Here is a 24,463-nt window from a genome sequence, read left to right on the forward strand (position 1 = left end):
ACAGGATATCGTTGCTGTCGGGCAGAAACCTCTTATCTCCACAATTTGTTGTGTTTTTTCGTAAATTAACGCCCTAATTGATCACACAACAGCGTCACACACAAGCATCAAAATGTTCTACAAGATCTAAACTTTACAAGCTCGAAACGCGGCGCAAAGCGACGCGTTTCGAGCTTGTAGATCTGCTACTTTTGATATATTTGTTTATTTGAATCCTGAAAGCGAACAGCTCTGGTAACAGCAGGGCGTAAATACTTACAAATCTGGACGAGTTGTCATTCCTCACCGTCTTGGCGTTCCCAAAAGCTGGAGAGAAAAAAGAATCAATGGAGAGACATTAAGAAAACGGTGTCAAACACCAAACTAATCAACGTGTTGTGACCATATGGCAAATATTAAAAAACTGAGGATGGAATCAGGATGAAAGCTTGTTTTTTAAACCTACGCCTAAAGCCCCATTAATGATTCTGACTAACGCGCTCTGGCTATAGCTGTCAATCACATTAACAACTCTATCTCCGAGCCATTTGCTCTGATGAATGCCCCGTTAATTCTGTGTGGATTAACCCTTTAAGACCCGGGAACGCATCTGTGCCATTTTTTAGATTTCTTTGGCTATTCTAAAAAATGGCAGATATACAAGCTCGTAGCAGATCTGCTATTTTTGAGAAGAAAAAAACGCGAAAAAGTTTGTGCGAACATTTGTAACTCAAATCTTTGCTTCTGGGGGATATTCTACAAATGTCTTCTAAATCCCACAGTTCTTCTGAAAAAAACTTACAGTATGTTTCTATATCAGTGGTGCTCAAACTTTTTCTTGTCAAGGACCCCCAAAATGATATGTATTTGGCCACAGACCCCCCATCTCAAACTATTTTGTTCCAGGGACCCCCCCCAGGGGCAAAGATTTGAGTTACAAATGTTTGCTTAAAAATATATATACATATATATATATTCAAAGATTTGCCCCCCAAAAAAAATCATGATTTTTCTAAAATAGCAGATCTACAAGCTCATAGCGCAGCACTCGGTGACGCGCTATGAGCTTGTATATCTGCTATTTTTTGAATAGCCAAAGTATAAAATATGGATAAAGTGGTTACACAGATGCGTTCCCGGTCTTAATGGGTTAAAGCAAAGCACCATAGGGATCTATCTCCGGGCTTAGAACTAGGATGGTGTGTGTAGCAGCAGTCAGTCACGGCACTTTGAACTCAAAGTGTTCCAGCGTGTGGGACTGGGACTGGCTACGCTTTTAGAAACCAGAGTAACTACGAGGTTCAAAGGCAGCATTTACAGGAATTAATGCCTTTATTTGCGGTAGTTACAGTAAGTCAGTCCATGGACATCTTGCACATGCATAGCATCTTCTGTGTCAAAACTCGTGTTAATGAAATGAACCGTCACCCCGTTATTGTACTTGTTTTGTTCCCTAATTAATGCCTGGAACCCTTTGGGTGACAATGATGTCACAGAGAATGAATGAATGAATGAATGAGCGCCGCCTGGCTCGCTGCCGTCAGTCTAACGATGCTTAGCTAGCTAACCCGCTGACTAATGCGTATTGAAGTTCATCGCTAGTGTGTGCGTCTAGACTGCTAATCACCCCCTCACAGCCCCTAGGGTGTGTGTGTGTGCGTGCGTGCGTGCGTGTGTGTGTGTGTGTGTGTGTGTGTGTGTGTGTGTGTGTGTGTGTGTGTGTGTGTGTGTGTGTGTGTGTGTGTGTGTGTGTGTGTGTGGTGGGGGGTGGCAGGGAGGGAGAGAGAGAGAGAGAGAGAGAGAGAGAGAGAGAGAGAGAGAGAGAGAGACAGAGCAGGCATGGGGAGGGAAAGAGAGAGTAAAACAGAGGGACGAAGCAAAACAAATAGCTGGCGCACGACTGATTAGAGAGAGCAAGCAAAAGAGGCTGATGGAGAGAAAAAGAAAATGGATGGAGTAAAAGAAACAGAGACAGAGAGACAGAGAGACAGAGAGAGAGAGAGAGAGAGAGAGAGAGAGAAAATCACAGAGCAAGCAGAACGGAGTACACAGCAAAGTGCTGAGTCAGACTTTAACAAAAAAAAGAAGAAGCAGCACTCTCTGGGGCTGTACTGTGTGTATAGCGTCGGGTTAGAAACCTCATGCGTCACAACGGTTACTTTTCGGGATTCAAATAAACAAAAAAAAGCTAAAAAGTAGCAGATCTACAAGCTGGACACGCGGCGCGAGCCTCTAGCGGAACGGCTACTTTTGATAGGCCGTTGATTTACGGAAAAACAGGAAAAGCTAGCACGGAGCTACTGTAGCATATAAGAGGTTTCTCTTGGTTCTCAACCAGTGGTCCTTGGGGGGGGGGGGGGTACCAGGGGGTCCCCAGCAAAATGAGTTAACATAGCATCACAATCATTTTAACCACTTAGCTTTTGGCTATTCAATAATAGCAGATATACAAGCTCATAGCGCTTAAAGGAGAGATCCGCCCATTTTAAGTGTTATCTTTGATGTGTCGCTAATCACTCACCATCATTGAAAGGGACGTTGAGTTATTTCAGAGAGTCCCGTCTCCTGCAGTCTGTCGACCCCCTCCGTTGGCATAATGGGAGCCCGTGTAAGAGTGAAAATCGTCTATTATAACCGATGCAAAGTTAGTATTTTCTCTACTACTGCTCATTGTGGAGTCTCATGATACTCAAACATGCACTGAATGTCGCGAACGAGCTATCGTTCATGCAGAACGAGACGATGCTGGTTGCTTACTTCTTCCACAGACGCCAGGTTCTGTGGAAGAAGTAAGCAACCAGCGTCGTCTAGTTCTGCACGAACGATAACTTGTGCGCGACTTTCAGTGCATGTTTGAGTATCATGAGACTCCACAATGAGCAGTAGTAGAGAAAAAACTTTGCATCGGTTATAATAGACGAATTTCACTCTTACACGGGCTCCCATTATGCCACGGAGGGGGTCGCCAGACTGCATGACACGGGACTCTCTGGAATAACTCAACGTCCCTTTCAATGATGGTGAGTGATTAGCGACACATCAAAGATAACACTTAAAGTGTCCGGATCTCTCCTTTAACCGAGCGCCGCGCTATGAACTTGTAGATCTGCTATTTTTGAAAAAGCTTGAAAATGTGTGCATATCTTTGAATATATATATATATTTTTTTTAAAGCAAACATTATTAACTAAAATCTTTGCTTCTGTGGGTCCCTGGCACAACAACAACATTTTCAGATTGTCATGAAAAAGGTTGAAAACCACTGCTCTGTGCAGGATATCTGCTCTCCTCTCCTTACAGCAGGATATCTGCTCTCCTCTCCTTACAGCAGCAGCACAGCAGCTTAAAGTCTAACAGATGTGCTGCACATCAGGGCCTGAGCAGCAGTTCAAGCCTGGGCACACAGCTTCATTATTCATGGGCATTTCCTGCATGCCTGCTGCTCTACCAATTAAACCCACAGCTGTCTCTGTGCCGCCAGCACAGAGGTGTGTGTGTGTGTGTGTGTGCACTGTCTCTGTGCCGCCAGCACAGAGGTGTGTGTGTGTGTGTGTGTGTGCATGCACGGTCTCTGTGCCGCCAGCACAGAGGTGTGTGTGTGTGTGCGTGTGCACTGTCTCTGTGCCGCCAGCACAGAGGTGTGTGTGTGTGTGTGTGTGTGTGTGTGCATGCACTGTCTCTGTGCCGCCAGCACAGAGGTGTGTGTGTGTGTGTGTGTGTGTGTGTGTGTGTGCATGCACTGGGGGAACTCTCCCCTGCAATGTGTGCAGTGGTGGGACAAAGTACTCAAATGTTGTACTTAAAAGGGATTCTAGGCAAGTTCAGAGATCAAAAACAATTAAAAACTGTTGTCAAACACCCCCCCCCCCCCCCTCCTCATCAGCAGTTTGTTTCCCCGACCACCAGGGGGTGACGCAGGGGGGACTTCTGAACGGGCCATGCCGAAAATAGGTTGCTTTATTCGGATACAATGCGTGTCACTGCCCGCCCCTGCCGGTTCTCTGAGTTTTTATTTTTAAATAGGCTCTGTCATGATTAATTGACCACATATATGAAGTTAAACGACTAAAAGAAGTTTGAGAGCGTTTTAAAACCGAAAGTAAAAAGTAAAAACAGCGCAGCAGAAAACAATGGCGGCTTGTTCCATTTTTGTCGGCTGCACTCGGTTCCATTCGGTTTCACTCGAACAGTTCACACGGACACGGACGCGCACGGACGCGCACATGCGTGCGTTACATTTACGTCCCGGACACCCGGATGTCAAAACATAAATAGTAGGGAAAATAGGGATTTCAGAAAGAGGACTGTGTTTCAATGCAGGAAAACACCCCAGAATCATTATATAATGGCTGATAGAGGGGGAAAAATGCTAAATATATATGTAATTATTTCTTTAAATTTAGGCTGAATGTTGCCTATAAACCCTTTAAGAAAAAGTATCAATACTGCTATGTAGAAACAATCTTATTAAAAGTAAAAGACCGGTTATAAAAATGTACTTGAGTAAAAGTACAAAAGTATAGGCATTATGCCGAATGTCCCGTTTCACCCGTTGGCACGTCTAAAATGTATTAAATAATCTTTTGAAAATAGCATATCTAAAAGTGTTATGAGCTTGTTTAAAATAGGGTAATGTGTGTTTGTTAAAAAATAATCTAAATCTAGCCAATCTAAGCCAATCAGGATATAATATGAAAGATCTGACAGGTCAGTCTTGATCACATGACTATTAGAGATAAGGTGTACCAGAGATGGGGACTCGAGTTAGGGACTCGGACTCGAGTCGCACTCGAGTAGCCAATAATGAGACTCTCGACTCGACTCTGACTCGCCCCTCAAAGACTTGAGACTTGACTCGACTCGAGCCTCAAAGACTTCAGACTTGACTCGACTCGAGCCTCAAAGACTCGTGGACAATCTTTATTTTATGTTTTTTTTTTTGACAAATAAATGAATGAAATGCCCAAAAAACTTCCACTCCCCTGTCCCCCCCCGCAAAGAAACCTCCGCTCCAGTGCGCGCTGCGCGGAGCCGGCTTCAGTCAAGCTGTTTCGTGCTGCTCATTAACGTAAACATGGAGAGGCGAGCGCAACAGCTGCTATGTGTGTGGCCGCCGCGGCCTTTCATCATAAAGTTTAAATATAAAAACTTCAAAATTAAACAAATATGTTTAGCTCAGAATCAGCTATATAACCTCAGTTATCTTGGCATATGCTTACATTTTTTATAAGATGGTCGGATCATCTGTGACAGCACGTTTAGGAAACATCGGATTTTCATTTCGTTAAACCCAGCTGGGTGAATATTCAACACTTCACCACGGTAAACGCTACGCTCATGTAATGTTCACTGCATAAAAGCTGTGGTTCTCAAACCTTTTCAGGCCGTGACCCCCCAAAAGAATCATATTTGAACTGGGGATCCACATTTAGTTTGACTCGGTTCCACAGATAAATATTGTGAAAATAGCAGATCTACAAGCTTGCGAGGCATTGTGAGCTCCTGTTGTGGTCCCGACCCACAGGTTGAGTCCGTTTTTTGGTGCGCAACACAGCCCTCGTTTAAGTGAATTGCTTTCACCTGCTCTGCTGTTGGACTGCTGTGCGGAGTGTGCGCAAAAGGGCATATCTCCGCCAAGCCAGGGTGACCTACCCAGGCCCATGAAATTCATATGCAGGCATAGTAGCCAATTAGAATGAAATCTGCAAAAACTGACTCATATACTGATACAGAACCATATTGGCTATATATTATCGCTGTCGGGTGGAAATCTTGTATGTTCCTTTTTTATTATTATTTAAAAACAATTTAAAATCGTGAAAATAGCCAATCTACAAGCTGTAATTATTAATAATTAAGAAATACTATATTTTAAAGAGTGAAAAATCAGCTAAAGTCATTATTAGTGCAAGTTCAATCACATTTCATTTGAATGAAAATAAATTGTGGGGAAAATACATAAAATCTCTAATCTGTGAATCTAATGTGATTTATTATGACCTGTCTATACTTTTACATCTATGCCTTCGTGTTTGTGTGTGTGTGTGTGTGTGTGTGTGTGTGTGTGTGTGTGTGTGTGTGTGTGTGTGTGTGTGTGTGTGTGTGTGTGTGTGTGTGTGTGTGTGTGTGTGTGTGTGTGTGTGATAGCTGCGCTATAAGACGCAAAGGAGCCTAAATGAATGTATCCTACTATTTTGATAAACATTCATTCTGTGCATTTCTCATTTCGGGTTGGGTTTGTGGACCATAATAACTGTATTTCAGCCTTAGGCTACATCATATAAATACACAATAAAATAAATTAAGAATAGAATCCCCCCCCCCCCCCCCCAATTTTTTTTTTTTTTTTTTTTAAGTTTTGAGACTCGAAAAGACTTGAGCCTTGACTTGGACGCGACCCTCAAAGACTCGAGGACTCGACCCTCAAAGACTCGAGACTTGACTCTGACTCGACCCTCAAAGACTTGAGACTTGACTCGGACTCGACTCGACTCAACCCTCAAAGACTTGAGACTTGACTCGGACTCGACTCGACTCAACCCTCAAAGACTTGAGACTTGACTCGGACTCGACTCGACTCAACCCTCAAAGACTTGAGACTTGACTCGACTCGAGCCTCAAAGACTTAAGACTTGACTCGGACTCGACTCGACTCAACCCTCAAAGACTTGAGACTTGACTCGACTCGAGCCTCAAAGACTTGAGACTTGACTCGGACTCGAGCTCAGAGACTCGTGGACATCTCTGAGGTGTACCGACTCGCGTGATGTTTGGCATCTGTAGCCCCTGATCATCTGTAGCCCCTGATCATCTGTAGCCCCTGATCATCTGTAGCCCCTGATCATCTGTAGCCCCTGATCATCTGTAGCCCCTGATCATCTGTAGCCCCTGAGCCTCTCTGAGCGAAGGGGGCAAAACTGTCCATTTTAACACCATTCAATCCAGGAACGCATCTGTGTGTCATTTAGGATTTATTTGGGCTATTTTTGGGGAACATCGCAGAAACTTGTGGGTCTTTGAATATATATATTTATTTTTAAAGCGAACATTTGTAACTCAGATCTTTGCTTCTGGGGGGATTCTACAAATGTCTTCTAAATCCTAACAGTTTTTTTTTTTTAAATGCATGTTTGCCATAATATCATTGGTTCTCAAAAATGTATATGTATTTTCCAGGGACCCCCAGAAGTCGTAACAGAGTTAAAAATGTTCGCTTTAAAAAGTATATATTCAAAGACTTGCAAAAAAAAATCACAATTTTTCGAAAACATAGCAGATCTACAAGCTCATAGCGCGGCACTCTGTATGAGCTTGTATATCTACTATTTTTGAATAGCCCAAAGACATCTTAAAGTGACACACAGATGCGTTCCCAGTCTTAATGGGTAAAAGTGGACTTTTGCTTGACCTGAGGAGCACTCGTTTGCTCTGTGTGTGTGGTATCCCAGAATGCACCACTTGCTCCTCTGTGGAGCCATGATGAACTTATAGGCCCCGCCCACCACCACTCACCCTCCAGAACGGGATTGGACTGCAGGAGCTGCTCCTTGACCTTGTTGACCTCCTGGCCCTTCCCGCAGACCGCGGCCACGTAGGACATCACCAGCTTACTGGCCTCTGAGAAACACACACACACACACACACACACACACACACACACACACACACACACACACACACACACACACACACACACACACACACACACACACACACACACACACACACACACACACACACACACACACACACACACACACACACACACACACACACACACACACACACACACACACACACACACACACACACACACACACACACACACACATTTTTTTTTTAAAGGTAATTTTCAACCCTAAACCTACGGCAGACAATAGCCGATCTACAAGCTCACAATGTTTCGCTGCGTGGCACGCTGTAGAGCAGCTAACATGCGTTTTTGTTTATGGAAATTATTCGTTTAAAAAAATATATAATTTATGAAATACTTCTCGAAAACGTTGGAATTGTTTTTAATTGATGAAACGTGGTGTCTTTTTTTTTATATTTTGAAAATAATATATATATATATATATATTGTTTTAATGTAGGAAATGAAATAAAGGGGATATTTTACTCCCGACCCATACAAATGTATCCGTGACCCAAACAGTTTGGGAAACAGTGCTTTTAGACCTCCGCTTGACAAAGAGTGAACAACAAGTGTTACATACAGTACAACCACCCCCCCCCCCCTAAAAAAAATCCCCTTACATCATCCCCCCAGAGAGCCATTATTGGGGCAGGCAGGGTGTGGAGTCTGGGGCCCTCAGTGAGGAGGAGGAGGAGGAGGAGGAGGAGGCAGAGCCCCATTCCATTCACACGCCCCAGAACCAGAGCCAGGCACCACCTTGTTTAGTTAGATGGAGACCATTATGGAATCAGGGCTTTTATCATCACCATCCATAATACTACTGACCTCACTGGGAACCAACAGGATGAGAACACAGTGGTGGGAAAAAAGTACTCAAATGTTTCACTAAGTAAAAGTATCAATACTGCAATGTAGATGTACTCTGTTACAAGTAAAAGTCCGGAATTCTAAATTTACTTGAGTAAAAGTACAAAAGTATTGGTTTCAAAATGTACTTAAAGTACTAAAATGTTTGAAAATAGCAGATCTACAAGCTCACATTGCGATGCGTTGTGAGCTTGTAGATCTGCCATTTTCAAATAGCCTAGGTATAAAGTAGGGCTAAAGTGATTAATGTATGTTTTATAATGTCATAATTTATATCTGCAAAGTAACTAGTAACTTAAGTTTTCAAATAATTGTAGTGGAGTAAAAGTACAATATTTGCCTCTGAGATGTAGTTGAGTAGAAGTAAAAGTATAGACATATTGGAAATACTCCAGTAAAGTAAAAATACCTCAGAATTGCACTTAAGTGCAGTACTTGAGTACATGTACTTAGTTACACCACTGATGATAACCCAGTCCCATTCCGGGGGCTCAGGGCAGCTTTAAAAGGCCTGTGAGGCACTGAGGCGTGTTGATGGGAAAAGCGTTCGTTCTCCAAAGGCCAGATTTGCTGGGATGGGAAAAAGTATAAGAAAGGCTGGCTGGTAGTATGGTGATTAGGGCTGGTAACTTTCCTCAGAAATGATATTCGAATATTGGTCTTAAAAATTGGCAGATATTCAAATATATTCGAATATTATTATTAAAAAATATATTAAAAAAGTTGTTTTTTAATATATATGTTTATTTGACAGGAACAATACAAAAAACAATGTATCAAGTGCTCGGATCCAATAATACATATTTTTTTGTATTGTTCCTGTCAAATAAACATTTTATTTTATTTTATTCGAATATTAATTTTCATATTCGAATATACATATTTCCCCCATATTCGAGGAGTATTAGAAATTTGAATATTAATTTACCAGCCCTAATGGTGATGTCTGGGACTTCTCCTGTCCAATGAGATCACTTTGATCCAGAGCTGATGATGGCAGTGATCTGGTAAAACCTTGATAGATGTCAGATTCACAAACTAGAGCCTGACGATATACAGAATATCTGTCATAATTTGACTTTTTTTTAACGTCATAGGTAACGGCAATCATGCAGCCGATTGAAGTTCAGTTTGTGTTTATTGGTTTTATTTATCAAAAACGTATTTGTGCTTTTTCTACACAACTTTTTCTGACCCTTTTTGAGAACCACTGATATTTTGCACAAATATTTCAAGATTTCCCCCCCAAAAATAGCAGATCTACAAGATCTACGAGCTTGTAGATCTGCTATTTCTGAATAGCCAAAGACATCTAAAGATGACATGAGATGTGTTCCCGGTCTTAATAATAATAATAATAAACTTTATTTGTATAGCACCTTTCATGACATGAAATGCAGCTCAAAGTGCTTTACAGAGCAAGAATACAATTACAGTTAGAACCAATTTAACAATAAAGCAAACAAAAATAAAATAAAATACAATAAAAGCAAAGGCAAAAGCAAAGGCATAAAACAACATTAAAATAGGGAATACAGTGAGGAATTAAAAATCAACCAAAGAATCAGCTAAAAGCAAGAGTGAAGTAATAGGTCTTGAGCTGTGCTTTAAAGCTATCGACAGAGGCTGCCTGTCTTAAGTGTAATGGGAGTTTATTCCACACTGTCGGTCCGTAAAAGCAGAATGCTGCTTCACCGTATTTTTTATATGTCATTGTAGGCACCTCGAGCAGGTCAGCACTTGAAGACCTGAGGGCCCGGTTTGGAACATATCTCTCTAGGCAGTCAGAGAGGTAGGTAGGTGCCAGACCATTTTAGAGCTTAAAGGAGAATTCCGGACAAATTAAGTGTTATCTTTGATGTCTCGTTACTCACCTACCGATGTGAAAAGTAGCGTTCTTTTTTTTCATATATTCCCCTGTCGTCATTTTTTAAACCCCCTCCGTTGTCATAATGGGAGCGCGTGGCTAAGGGAAATTCGTCTATTATAACCGACGCAAAGTTGTTTTTTTCACTACTAGTATTCATAGTAGAGTCTCATGATAGTCAAACATGCGTTGAAACTATCTGCGAGGCTGCCGTCAATGGCGAACGATTTAACACTGGTTGCTTGTTTCCAGATTCTGGCAACACGAGTTGCCAGGTTCTGGAAGAAACAAGCAACCAGTGTTAAATCGTTCGCCATTGACGGCAGCCTCGCAGATAGTTTCAACGCATGTTTGACTATCATGAGACTCTACTATGAATACTAGTAGTGAAAAAAACAACTTTGCGTCGGTTATAATAGACGAATTTCCCTTAGCCACGCGCTCCCATTATGACAACGGAGGGGGTTTAAAAAATGACGACAGGGGAATATATGAAAAAAAAGAACGCTACTTTTCACATCGGTAGGTGAGTAACGAGACATCAAAGATAACACTTAATTTGTCCGGAATTCTCCTTTAAGGGTTAATAAAAGTGAAGACGGTGTGCGGGTTCTTCCGTTCTATTTCATCTAAAAACGTCTGCTCTACCAACACACCCGTCCCTGAGCTGAACTAGGTGTGCACAAAGACTTAGCACTTTTATCGTTTTTGAAAATATCAGTCAAAAATGGGTAACAATCAGCGCTGTGGCGTCGGACCCAAACATCTGGCATCTCGGTCGGTCGGGCGGGCGGGCTCCAGCACAAACAGGTTCAAAACACGGTGACGCGTGTTTGAGCGAAACACTGCCGTTTGCACTGAAAAAACGTGTTCAGAGATCGGATAAGACGTAAAGATCAAGGATGTTTGTGTTGGGATAAAACGGGCACGTGTTGTATAATGGAGACATTTCTTATATCGCTCTCTACCATCTCTTTCAGGCAGCAGAAAATATGTGGCACGTCTCCCACACAAAGGCTCTGCTGGTACTGTATATCTGATACAATAACTTCCATTTGAATACAAGCTTCATTCAAACCACGGCTAGACGGAATATTAACAGACCAGAACAAGCCTGTACTACAGTACTAGACACAACATCATACATCATAGAGGAGAGCAGAGATGCTCATCTAGCCCTCATGAGGATGTGGTAATCCAGGAGTAAAGAGAAGCATGCCCTTTTTTTCTTATGTTCTTCCTTCCCCTGCAAAGCTACATTGTCTGATGAGGAGATTACCTAAATCTCTGATTCATCTCCTTGCCATGGCTGCCTGGCTTCCTGGGATCGCACACCTTTCACCGCCATTCAATCAGGGAACGCATCTGTGTCATTTTAGATGTCTTTGGGGCTATTAAAAAAAAAAGCAGATCTACAAGCTCATTGCCCTTGTGCCGCGCTATGAGCTTGTAGATCTGCTATTTTTGAAAAATCTTGAAAATGTGTGCAAATCTTTGAATATGTATTATTTTTTAAGCAAACACATACTGTATGTCAAATATGTTGTTCCAGGGACCCGCCCCCCCCCCCCCCAGAAGCAAAGATTTGAGTTACAAATGTTTGCTTTAAAACATATTCAGAGATTAGCACACATTTTCAAGATTTATTTTAAAAAATAGCAGATTTACAAGCTCATCGTGCGGCACTCGGTGCCGCACTATGAGCTTGTAGATCTGCTATTTTTGAATATGGTTAGCATGGCAGTGATACAAAAAGGCAATTTACTATTTAGACATTTAGCCAGACGCCATTCTCCAGAGAGTAAATGACATGAGCTCTAGTCAACCAACAACATGCTACAGTCAGCGCTAAAGTAAATAGAGTGCCAAGAAATCAAGTACGTGGTACAACTACTAGGATACCAGATGAACCCTAACATCTGTCTAAATGACATAATTTAGTTTTCAAATGATGATACATATACGGTATTATGTGTACAAATGTAACCAGGCCTATATTATACCTGAAAATGCACGGCATTGTTCTAGAAAATGGCTTTGTTGTCGAGTACAATTTCAAAGCTCTGCTTCAAAGAGATCTGACTTAGGTTTTGCTTTGTAATCTAATGAGAGAGCATCGACTGTACCTCACCGAGGGCTCGCCACTTTAAACATGTCCTCCTTGTGTTGGGCATGTGTCAACCATTACAGGGAAGAATTATCAAAAAGACCTTAAAAAACATGAACATAATTAAAATCTAAGTAGATTAGCAGATCTACAATCTCAAAACGAGCTTATAGATCAGCTTGTTTATGTATTATTTATTATTTGTCGTATGTACAAAGTCTATCAAAGGGCTTAAAAGGAGACTTGAACCCTGGGCTGATTTTGTAGTTTGCTTAACCCATTTAAACCCGGGAAGGGAACGCATCATGTGTCACTTTATCCATATTTTATATACTTTGGCTATTCAAAAATTGCAGATCTACAAGCTCATAAAGCGGCACCGAGTGCAGCGGTATGAACTTGTAGATCTGATCTAAAAAAATGCAGATAATCAAATGATCGCGACAACGCGTCGCGATCTAAGCTTGTAGAGCTGCTATTTTCAAACATTTTAGTACATTTACTTTTGGTACTTTAAGTACATTTTGCTGCCAATGCCTTTGTACGTTTACTCAAGTAAATTTTGAATTCCGGACTCTTACTTGTAACAGAGTATTTCTACATTGCAGTATTGATACTTTTACTTAAGTAAAAGGTTTGAGTACTTGTTCCACCACCGCACAGAAGCGTAACCATACTGAACTGCTGGTTTCCGCTGAGCGAGACGATGTGCCTGGTTATAGACTGCTGTCTATGCTTTGGCACACACTGGGCTGGCAGCCTGGCACACCCATGTCTCTGGGCACCACACCTAAATATAACTCAATCTAGTTGAAATCTCATCCCTAATTTGATTAGCTGCAGTTGTGTTGCCATGGTTGTTTTTGTTTTTTTTACATTGCAATAGTTTTTGTAACAAGAACTGGAAAAACAAACTACAAAATCAGCCTGAGGTTTCTTAACTATTTAACCCATTCAGTCCGGGAATGCATCTGTGTCATTTTAGATTTTAGCTAAAGCCATTATGTTATACTTTAGGCTATTCAAAAAATAACAGATCTACAAGCTCATAGCGCGGCACCGAGTGCCACGCTATGAGCTTGTAGATCCGTTTTTTTCTTTTATCGTATCAAAGATTTGTGCAAATCTTTGAATATATATATTTTTTACAAACTTTTTCAAAACAACGTCACACAAAAGCATCAAAAGTAGCGGATCTACAAGCTCGCGACGCGTGTCGAGCTTGTAGATCTGCTACGTTTGCCAATTATTTTTTGGGGAATCCTGAAAAGTTACAGTTTTGGATATAATTATGAGGTTTTCCCCCGACAGAGACTAAATGTTTGCCCCAGAAACAGGGCTGAATTTAAAAAACATAAATATATCTCCAGCGAGGTTTTCCAAAATATAAAAAAAACATTGGTCCAAATTAGTGTTATTTTCAAAAAATTACACAAAATACCCCCAAAAATAGGAGCTCTAATGGCTCACAACACGCCACGACAAGGTGCGCCGTGAGTTCCAACAGGGTCTGTCTGTCCCGCTGCCAACCGAACACAGCTCTCACCTGGGAACCTGCTGGGCTGCAGTGCCAACACAACACAATACAAAAAGGAGGTCATTCCATTCCACGCTGTACAGCATGATGTGAGGTTTCCCTCTAGAACATGACCTCACTGTTATATGAAGGGTTAAGTACATACAGTACAGACCAATTGAGTCAAGACAGGAACCTCTCTAATGGACGGATAGATACCACCCATTCTTCCCCCGGCCCATTTCACTGTATCAGTACACAACAACACCCATGGTTTTTGAGAGTTTCTCAACTTGTCTGTCTGTCTGTCTGTCTGTCTGTCTGTCTGCCAAATGCTCTTGTTAGGACGCTTGATACTGACATCAAACCAGGAGGACTGCCATTTCTCTACAGCTGTTCAATTGTTTTGAGTCTATTATTACCATTCTCAACATTTTCCAGATTCTGCATGAGGTCATTGTTGCAGTTGGTGTCATCAGGTACATTTAAGATCCAAACATAACATCATTCATGTTTGCTTGTGTGGGCGCTGGGGGCGTGTCCTCTCCTCCGCGTCATCAGTTAAGCGCCCATACCCTAGGTGGGGTTGGCGAAAGGGCCTTTCTGTGTGGAGTTTGCATGTTCTCCCCGTGTCCCCTAGGGTAGGTAGGTACCCTCACAATAAACATGCAGTAATCCTGGTCTCTATACTGCCTCCCCCTGGTCAGCCGGGGTGCCTGATGGAGGGGAAAGGAACTGGTTGGAATAACGTGTTCCTTCCACGCGTTACGTCCTTCCGGGGAAACTCCCCCCTGTCAGGTGATAAGAAGCGGTCTGCTCATGCACTGAAGGAGGCATGAGCTCAGTTCTGGGATCTCCCCAGGCTGGCAGGGGGAGAGTGGTGCCCAGGATTACATAGGCAATTGGCACTGGGTGACATGGGTTACAAAAATCAGGGATAAAAGAGAAAAGCCTGTCTGTCAACTCTGGAGGATGATATATACAGTACCAGTGGTTCCCAAACGTTCTAGCTCGAGACCCAAAAGACACATTTGACATCTCCCCAGGACCCAGAAGTGTTGCGATGCGGCAGGTTGTGAGCTTGCAGATCGGCTATTTTAAACCTTAAAAAAAAGTTTTCATTGATGGAATCTCTTTGATTTTTTTTTTTTTTTAATGACATTCCTTTGAAAAATTATGAGATTTCTCTTAATTTTTCTTTTGTTGTTGAAATTATTTTAAATGTTTTGAAATACATTAAGGGGATATTTACTCATGACCCAAACATGGTAAACAGTGTTATATATAAGTAAATGTCCGTGGTGTTGCTCAGATGTTTTTCTTACCCGTCTTGCCCGCGCCGCTCTCCCCTGTGATCAGGATGCATTGGTCCTTGTCCTGGTCCCTTAGTGACCGGTAGGCCTCGTCTGCCAAGGCATATCTGCAACACAGAGGACAACACACACATTAACGTTCTGCAACACAGAGCAAAACAAGAGACATTAACCCATTAAGACCGGGAAAGCATCTATGTCATTTTAAGATTTATTTGGCTATTCAAAAATAGCAGATCTATAAATAGAAGCTCATAGCACGGCACCGAGTGGTGCGCTATGAGCTTGTAGATCTGCTATTTTTTTTTAATCGTAATATAATTATATGATATTAGACAGAGAGAGTCGTTGTGCTTCTTCTCCTGTGAGTTGGCTTTGCCTATATTGCCTTATGCCTTATGTAAGAATGTCATGTTCAGGTGTGCCCGTTTCCCAAGGCCATGTTCTCCGTCATGTCAACATCAATGTCAGGCACCGCAGCAGAAACACAGCAATATTCTTTCGTTTGATTTGAGATTTGGTTTCCAAAAAAAACCTGCTGGATTCATTTTCCAGCATGTTTTTTTTAGGAGGGGGCAAATGAGGAGATAATGGGGGTAGGAAAAGTTCAAATAGATTGTTGTGCCTTTGCCACATTGCTGACTAGCCCTGATCGATAGCACATGGCGTGACAGAAACTAGGTCGCATCTGTGGGACAGCCACCGGACTTGCTTGGGTGACTCTCAGCTTAATTTAGCTGCTGCGCTGGCCTGCCACTGGGCTTTGGCTTTAAGAATTACCTCCCAAAATGATGCAAGTGAAACCGTTCCAAATGAACGGTGGAAACTGCCGTCTGGTCAAAAAATACACTGTTTTCCACTCAAATAATTGTAAAAGTTCAAGTTGTCTGTGGGTTTGTCTGTGTGCTTTGCTTGGATTATGATCAAATACGGACACACACCCATGGAGATCCATCAGCGCGAGTCAGTGTCGTTAGGCGATGGTTGATGTCAGCACAAATCACGTTGTTAGCTAACGGTTTGTGTTGTGCATGATGTCAGGCCAAAGCTCAACCAGTGAGAGAGCGATGGTGAGAGAGAGAGAGAGAGGGCGGTGAGTGGAAGAGAGTGAGAGGGCAAGGGAGGTTGTCTGTCATGTCAGACCAGATCTCAATCAGAGAGAGAGAGAGAGAGACAGAAAAGGAGGGAGGGAAAAGGAGGTAGAGAGCAATAACCCGGCCAATGCTGGGTACCAAAACCTGAACACACGTTGCACGGCGAGTGTAATAACCCCGGCAATGCCAGGCAAGCTGATGGCTTTTCCTTGACTTGAATGCAATTCATCCAAAAATAAACAAATACATAAACAAAAACAGAAAACAAAGTTCACACTTTTACTGATGTATGCTGGCAACCATTTGAAAGCTGCTTATAACAATGACCGCAAAAAGTCACAACAACACAAAAAGTCCATTGTCAACACTTTGCATTCCAGGACAGTGACACGGTGGGTAAACTGGGACAGATTACAGCACTTTCAACATTAGTGGATCCCCAACAATGAAGATTAGTGGATCTCCAACAATGAAGATTAGTGGATCTCCAACAATGAAGGACTTGTCATTGTCCTCATCTCTTTATGCAGAAGTATGATGGGGAGGGGAGGGCATCACTGACCTGGTGACTTGTTATACAGGGGGTCCAGGACCATTAGGGGGGGTCCTCAGAGTTACTACAGGGGGGCCACATCTTTGTGTGAATGTTTTTTTTTTTTTTTATTGTTTACTTGAGCCCTAGACTCCCTATTCTGAGGGGAACATCAGCTGCAAATAGCCGATCTACAAGCTCACAACACTTGTAGATGGGCTATTTATGGCAAAGAGGTTTGGTATAGGGGGGGAAAAGAGCGGACCAAGTGCAAGTTATTGAAGGTTTAAGTGGTTAACCGTCTGAAAATACACATTAACATGAATCCAACACAACCACAGTGCTGTCAAACAAGTCTATGAGCCCATCTATGAAATCTATGAAAAGGTTAAATCTGCAACACAATCTTTATACAAAACGTAGTGGGGGGTCCCTGGGGGGTCCCTGCTTCATCTCTCTCTCAGCTAAGGGGTCCTTGGCTTGAGAAACGTTGAAGACCCCTGTTCTAGAGGGTAATTAAGGTTCTTACGTACAAGTCAGACCCACATAGGAGCAGTGTGGATTTTGACAGCTTGTAGATCTGTTATTTTCAGAGCGCAACACCTGAGCGCAACCAAACATAAAATGACTCTTTTAGTTCTACTGGATCTCTTCTCCTCTAGATCCCTCACTAACATTTTAGTCTAGTTTTTATTTGTTGACGAAATTGTCTGTATATTTAGTCATAGTTTTAGTCACCATAGCTTAGTTATATTTAGTTTCATCAGTGACAAAAGGTAGTCGACCAACATTTTTCGTCATATAGTTTTAGTCGACGAAATCAACAGTGCATAGGAGGAACCTACAGGGTTAGACTAAGTTACTGTACAGCTCTTTAAGGTTCACATTTGGCAGCTTAACAGTCCTCTACACAGAGCTGCTGGAACAGGACTCTCCAGCTCTCCCTCCTCTTAGCAGCCCATGAGACTTCAAATTAGCCCGTTGGGTCTCCTGTTTTTTTCCCTCCGTCTGTACTTCGACATTCATTACTCAGGAATTTTTTCCAGAGCCACCACTAATAATAGCTGCGATTGTGGGGGAAATGTTGCATGTAAGTTTCCCCCCTTTTTTTCCTGCGTTACGTCGTGAGACTCAACACCCTTTTGCTCTATTAAGAGAATAGAATTATAACTAAACTTCACAGACGGTGAAGTGGATCTGATCTGACGATATCCTACATACAACACTCCCCACAGGAGAGTCATCCTCCCTGGACATGTCATGATAGGCAAGCCTTCGGCGGAAATAGCCAATGTACAAGCTCACATAGATCGGCTATTTTTCGCAAAGAGTATTTGAGTAGAGGGAGAGAAAAACAAGGATGGGACAAAGTACAGACCCCCCTTGGGGACCCTGGTCAACGAGGTACATAGGGTTTAAGACATGGTTCCTGAGTGAGTGAGTGAGTGAGGGGTCCACATTGACGGGGGGCCTAATGGGAGTCTTGTCAAATGTTAACATCCCTATTAGGCATGTCATTATAGCTGAGAAGATGTTTCTGAAACAGCGTAAACTGCACACAGCTCGGCATACAGATCGTCTACTTTCGCCATTCATCGTACTGCAAAGTATGTCGGGCTTGTGTTTGGCGTATCTCTCCAATAAGAGAAACTTCAACTTTCAGTCAAAAGGCTGTTATTTTCACATAGTGTTAAAAACACTTAACAAAGGCAGTGTTATTTTCACATAACAAGTACAGGTCCACAATCCTCATAGCAGTGGCAAGTACAACATCAACACAGCTTTGGGGTCATTGTGGAAGAATGCATCAAAATATCACTCCCAACTAATTTGGCTTCATTCTTTGCCTGTGGCGGGGGGGGGGGGGGGCACCCTACCCTAGATCTCTGAATTCTGCAAGTAATGTCATTAATTACACAATTATATGCACCAAGTGTCCCGGAACAGCAGGAATGCCTGACAGCCACATATTCCATGTTTGTTTTTTTTTGTACACGCGACACGGTTTCTTAGAACTTTAACCGAGACAGCCAGGATATGCATACATGCAGTGGTTGAAGGTTCTCAACCTGTGGGTCGGGTCAGGGGGGGTCCTCACATGACCCTGGTCTTGACCCCTACATGACCCTGGTCTACAAGCTCACAACGCCTCGCATTGTGAGCTTGTAGATCTGTTATTTTCACCATATTGATCCATGGTACCGAGTCAAACTAAAATGTAATGCCTACGATTCCAAGTGCTTGTCAGGGTGGGGGGTCCCCCAGTTCAAATATGATTATTTTGGGGGGGTCGCGGCCTAAATAAAGGTTGAGAACCACTGGCATACAGAATATTTCTTGTTAAGTTGTGTTCCGTCCGAAATTGAGGCAAATGATTGTACACTCAAACGCTGTTCTGATTAAGAGGAAACATCAGTATTCACAATCCAGGGAGATGGATCACACTGTGAGCATTCTGTTAAAACCACAAGTTCATGGCAAACGGATACGAGCTGCAGATGGAGGTGACGAGAGGGAGTGGTGTCACTGTGGCCAGAGGAGCAACATCTACTGGAAGAAGAGAGTAATCAAGACCGAGCTGAACTACGGCTGAACTGTGACGTGAGAAAGAAGCAGAGAGAGAGAGTGTGGGGGGGGGGGGGGAGCAGGGAGATGGAGAGCCAGATGACTGCATTCCAGACCCACACCATGGAGTTGACGCTCAGCATGGGGGTCAATGGAGCTTTTTAGGGGGTTCTGTTCTGTTCTGTTCTGCAGCATCTCACAAGGTTCTTCTGGGCCCTGGAAACCATGCGGTCCATTCACAGCTTCCTGTAGAGTCCAGTGTTTCCCAAAACATTTGTATGCGTCGCAAATAATAGCACTTTCCACTCAGACCACTCAGACTAGACTACAGTGATCCACGCTCCTCTTATCTCTAAGTGGTTTCCTTTGGAGTTAATTGTGGGGCTGGGAATTGTGGTGAGGGACAGGACATGGTGAGGGACAGGACATGGTGAGGGACGGGGACATGGTGAGGGACAGGACATGGTGAGGGACAGGACATGGTGAGGGACAGGACATGGTGAGGGACAGGACATGGTGAGGGACAGGGACATGGTGAGGGACATGACATGGTGAGGGACAGGACATGGTGAAGGACAGGGGACATGGTGAGGGACAGGGACATGGTGAGGGACAGGACATGGTGAGGGACAGGACATGGTGAGGGACAGGGACATGGTGAGGGACAGGGGACATGGTGAGGGACAGGGACATGGTGAGGGACAGGACATGGTGAGGGACAGGGACATGGTGAGGGACAGGGACATGGTGAGGGACAGGACATGGTGAGGGACAGGGACATGGTGAGGGACAGGGACATGGTGAGGGACAGGACATGGTGAGGGACAGGGACATGGTGAGGGACAGGACATGGTGAGGGACAGGACATGGTGAGGGACAGGGACATGGTGAGGGACAGGGGACATGGTGAGGGACAGGACATGGTGAGGGACAGGACATGGTGAGGGACAGGACATGGTGAGGGACAGGACATGGTGAGGGACAGGGACATGGTGAGGGACATGACATGGTGAGGGACAGGACATGGTGAGGGACAGGACATGGTGAAGGACAGGGACATGGTGAGGGACAGGACATGGTGAGGGACAGGGACATGGTGAGGGACAGGACATGGTGAGGGACATGACATGGTGAGGGACAGGACATGGTGAGGGACAGGACATGGTGAGGGACAGGGACATGGTGAGGGACAGGACATGGTGAGGGACAGGACATGGTGAGGGACAGGGACATGGTGAGGGACAGGACATGGTGAGGGACATGACATGGTGAGGGACAGGACATGGTGAGGGACAGGACATGGTGAGGGACAGGGACATGGTGAGGGACAGGGACATGGTGAGGGACAGGGACATGGTGAGGGACATGACATGGTGAGGGACAGGACATGGTGAGGGACAGGACATGGTGAAGGACAGGGACATGGTGAGGGACAGGACATGGTGAGGGACAGGGACATGGTGAGGGACAGGACATGGTGAGGGACATGACATGGTGAGGGACAGGACATGGTGAGGGACAGGACATGGTGAGGGACAGGGACATGGTGAGGGACAGGACATGGTGAGGGACAGGACATGGTGAGGGACAGGGACATGGTGAGGGACAGGACATGGTGAGGGACATGACATGGTGAGGGACAGGACATGGTGAGGGACAGGACATGGTGAGGGACAGGGACATGGTGAGGGACAGGGACATGGTGAAGGACAGGACATGGTGAGGGACAGGACATGGTGAGGGACAGGGACATGGTGAGGGACAGGGGACATGGTGAGGGACAGGGACATGGTGAGGGACAGGGACATGGTGAGGGACAGGGACATGGTGAGGGACAGGGACATGGTGAAGGACAGGACATGGTGAGGGACAGGACATGGTGAGGGACAGGGACATGGTGAGGGACAGGGACATGGTGAGGGACAGGACATGGTGAGGGACAGGACATGGTGAGGGACAGGGACATGGTGAGGGACAGGGGACATGGTGAGGGACAGGACATGGTGAGGGACAGGGACATGGTGAGGGACAGGGACATGGTGAGGGACAGGACATGGTGAGGGACAGGGGACATGGTGAGGGACAGGACATGGTGAGGGACAGGGACATGGTGAGGGACAGGGACATGGTGAGGGACAGGACATGGTGAGGGACAGGACATGGTGAGGGACAGGACATGGTGAGGGACAGGACATGGTGAGGGACAGGACATGGTGAGGGACAGGACATGGTGAGGGACAGGGACATGGTGAGGGACAGGGACATGGTGAGGGACAGGGACATGGTGAGGGACAGGACATGGTGAGGGACAGGACATGGTGAGGGACAGGGACATGGTGAGGGACAGGGACATGGTGAGGGACAGGACATGGTGAGGGACAGGACATGGTGAGGGACAGGGACATGGTGAGGGACAGGACATGGTGAGGGACAGGACATGGTGAGGGACAGGACATGGTGAGGGACAGGGACATGGTGAGGGACAGGACATGGTGAGGGACAGGACATGGTGAGGGACAGGACATGGTGAGGGACAGGACATGGTGAGGGACAGGACATGGTGAGGGACAGGACATGGTGAGGGACAGGGACATGGTGAGGGACAGGGACATGGTGAGGGACAGGGACATAGTGAGGGACAGGGACATGGTGAGGGACAGGACATGGTGAGGGACAGGGACATGGTGAGGGACAGGACATGGTGAGGGACAGGGACATGGTGAGGGACAGGGACATGGTGAGGGACAGGACATGGTGAGGGACAGGGACATGGTGAGGGACAGGACATGGTGAGGGACAGGACATGGTGAGGGACAGGGACATGGTGAGGGACAGGACATGGTGAGGGACAGGGACATGGTGAGGGACAGGGACATGGTGAGGGACAGGACATGGTGAGGGACAGGGGACATGGTGAGGGACAGGACATGGTGAGGGACAGGACATGGTGAGGGACAGGGACATGGTGAGGGACAGGACATGGTGAGGGACAGGGGACATGGTGAGGGACAGGGACATGGTGAGGGACAGGGACATGGTGAGGGACAGGACATGGTGAGGGACAGGGACATGGTGAGGGACAGGACATGGTGAGGGACAGGACATGGTGAGGGACAGGGACATGGTGAGGGACAGGACATGGTGAGGGACAGGGACATGGTGAGGGACAGGACATGGTGAGGGACAGGACATGGTGAGGGACAGGGACATGGTGAGGGACGGGGACATGGTGAGGGACAGGGACATGCTGAGGGACAGGACATGGTGAGGGACAGGACATGGTGAGGGACAGGACATGGTGAGGGACGGGGACATGGTGAGGGACAGGGACATTACGTCATGGCTGAACAGTGCAGGCCAGCTGTCTGCTCTTTGTGAAAACAGCCCCGCCGCCTGACATGATCGACACAAAGAGCGAAGCATCACACAATTATCCGGGCCGGGGCCCCCAGAGGACCACTGGAAGGAAGGAGGGGCAGGGGGAGTTCCTGCATGGGGGGGGGGGGGCAGGGGGAGGAGGGGTCTACTAGAGGAGAGAGGAGGAGTGGGAGGTCCGCTCACTGTCAGGAAACTCTGCCAAAATGATCTGTCATTGGCTGACATGACGCACCACGTCCCTCCCTCTGCGTTCCACACAGAGCTGCTGGTCATATGAATATGAAAGGACCGTGATCACAATATGAATGGACCTGCAAGCTGCTGCAGGGGGGGGGGGGGGCAAAGGGGGGCCACATCCAAACGCCTGCATGACAACCCATGTGCTAAAGAAATAACCACTCCTCTGCATTGAGGACACTCTCTGTGGTAAAAGGCAGATGGAGAAAGAACAAACTAGAAAAAAAGTGCTCCTCGGAGCACAGGTCTCCGCCAGGTGGCGCTATAATAGGGAAATATGTGAAAAGGGTGTCATTTCTTCTTAGACCTTTCAATCGGACACTGGATTCATGATTTGAAGCGTTTTGTTCCAAAAAATGTGTTTTGCTAAATTAGACCTGCTGGTGGCGCTATAACAGGCCAATGTGAAAGGGGTGGCATTTCTTCCTCGGCCTAGAGGGAATGTGCGTGTTCAATTTTATGGAAATGGCACCGCTGCGTTCATGATTTGAGGCCTTTCGTTCAAAACGAACCAATCCTGCAAACTTTGGAAGCCAACCTTAGCCAATGAGGATGGAATATGGGAAATCGGACAGATCCGGGTTGATCACATGACTATAGAGATACTGTGTACTGATTTGCATGACGTTAGGTTAAAAGCTGTAGGAGTAATGGGAAAAAAAGGCGGATAGAGACAGAAATGGAGAGAGAAAACTAAAACATATCAGAATTAGACCCGCCCATAAAGGCACCGCTGTGACCACAGCATCGTGTAGTCATCAAGACTTTTAAAGCAGATGCAGAGGAGGAAGAGGAGGAAGACGAGGCATTTCACTGATTGAAAAGGCATCAAATGTGAGCAGGCACAATGAGGTCAACATCTAAGACTAACCACTTCAATCCTATAACATCCCTATTCTAGCTGGGGGAGGGAGGGAACATTGGCCAAAAATAGATGATCTACAAGTACTTGGTGGAGATTTGGTGTAGGGGAGGGGGGAGGGGGGGGGGAGCTGACCAAGTACACAGCCAATCCCTGTCAACTGAGTATTAATTTACTAAATATAGAGGGTTTTAAGTGGCTACTGTATGAAGCAATGAGCAGCAAGACCACTGCAAGTCACTGAGACCCAACAAACTCCCTTAACAAAATGTAAGGGTGGCAGGAGGACAGGGTGGCAGGATGACAGGGTGGCAGGGTGGCAGGGTGGCAGGAGGGCAGGGTGGCAAGGTGGCAGAGCAAAAGGCCCAGGGGGCCGTGGGGCGGCCAGGAGGAGCGGTGCTTGGTACAACCTCCCCCATCACACCAGCCAAGCATCAGGCTGTAATTTGGAGCTGCTCGTGGCAGCGGTGAACGCTGAAGCCACACTGGCATGATGAGGTAAGCAGGCAG

General features: G+C 45.3%; 1 protein-coding gene across 6 annotated transcripts in view; it reads right to left on the reverse strand.

Annotated features, from left to right (window-relative positions):
- The window catches only part of myo1b (myosin IB), a 158,441-nt gene that overhangs the window by 61,089 nt on the left and 72,889 nt on the right, over positions 1–24,463 (reverse strand). For all 6 annotated transcript variants that reach the window (XM_080412838.1, XM_080412836.1, XM_080412837.1 and 3 more), the window contains exons 4-6: positions 15,298–15,392; positions 7,492–7,596; positions 260–306 (exon numbers count right to left, since the gene is read on the reverse strand). In XM_080412838.1, the coding sequence (XP_080268964.1) occupies positions 260–306; positions 7,492–7,596; positions 15,298–15,392 (247 nt within the window). The remainder of the gene's footprint in view (positions 1–259; positions 307–7,491; positions 7,597–15,297; positions 15,393–24,463) is intronic.

Source organism: Gymnoscopelus braueri, assembly GCF_963280865.1.
Source record: "Gymnoscopelus braueri genome assembly, chromosome: 18".
NCBI classification, from domain to species: Eukaryota; Metazoa; Chordata; class Actinopteri; order Myctophiformes; family Myctophidae; genus Gymnoscopelus; species Gymnoscopelus braueri.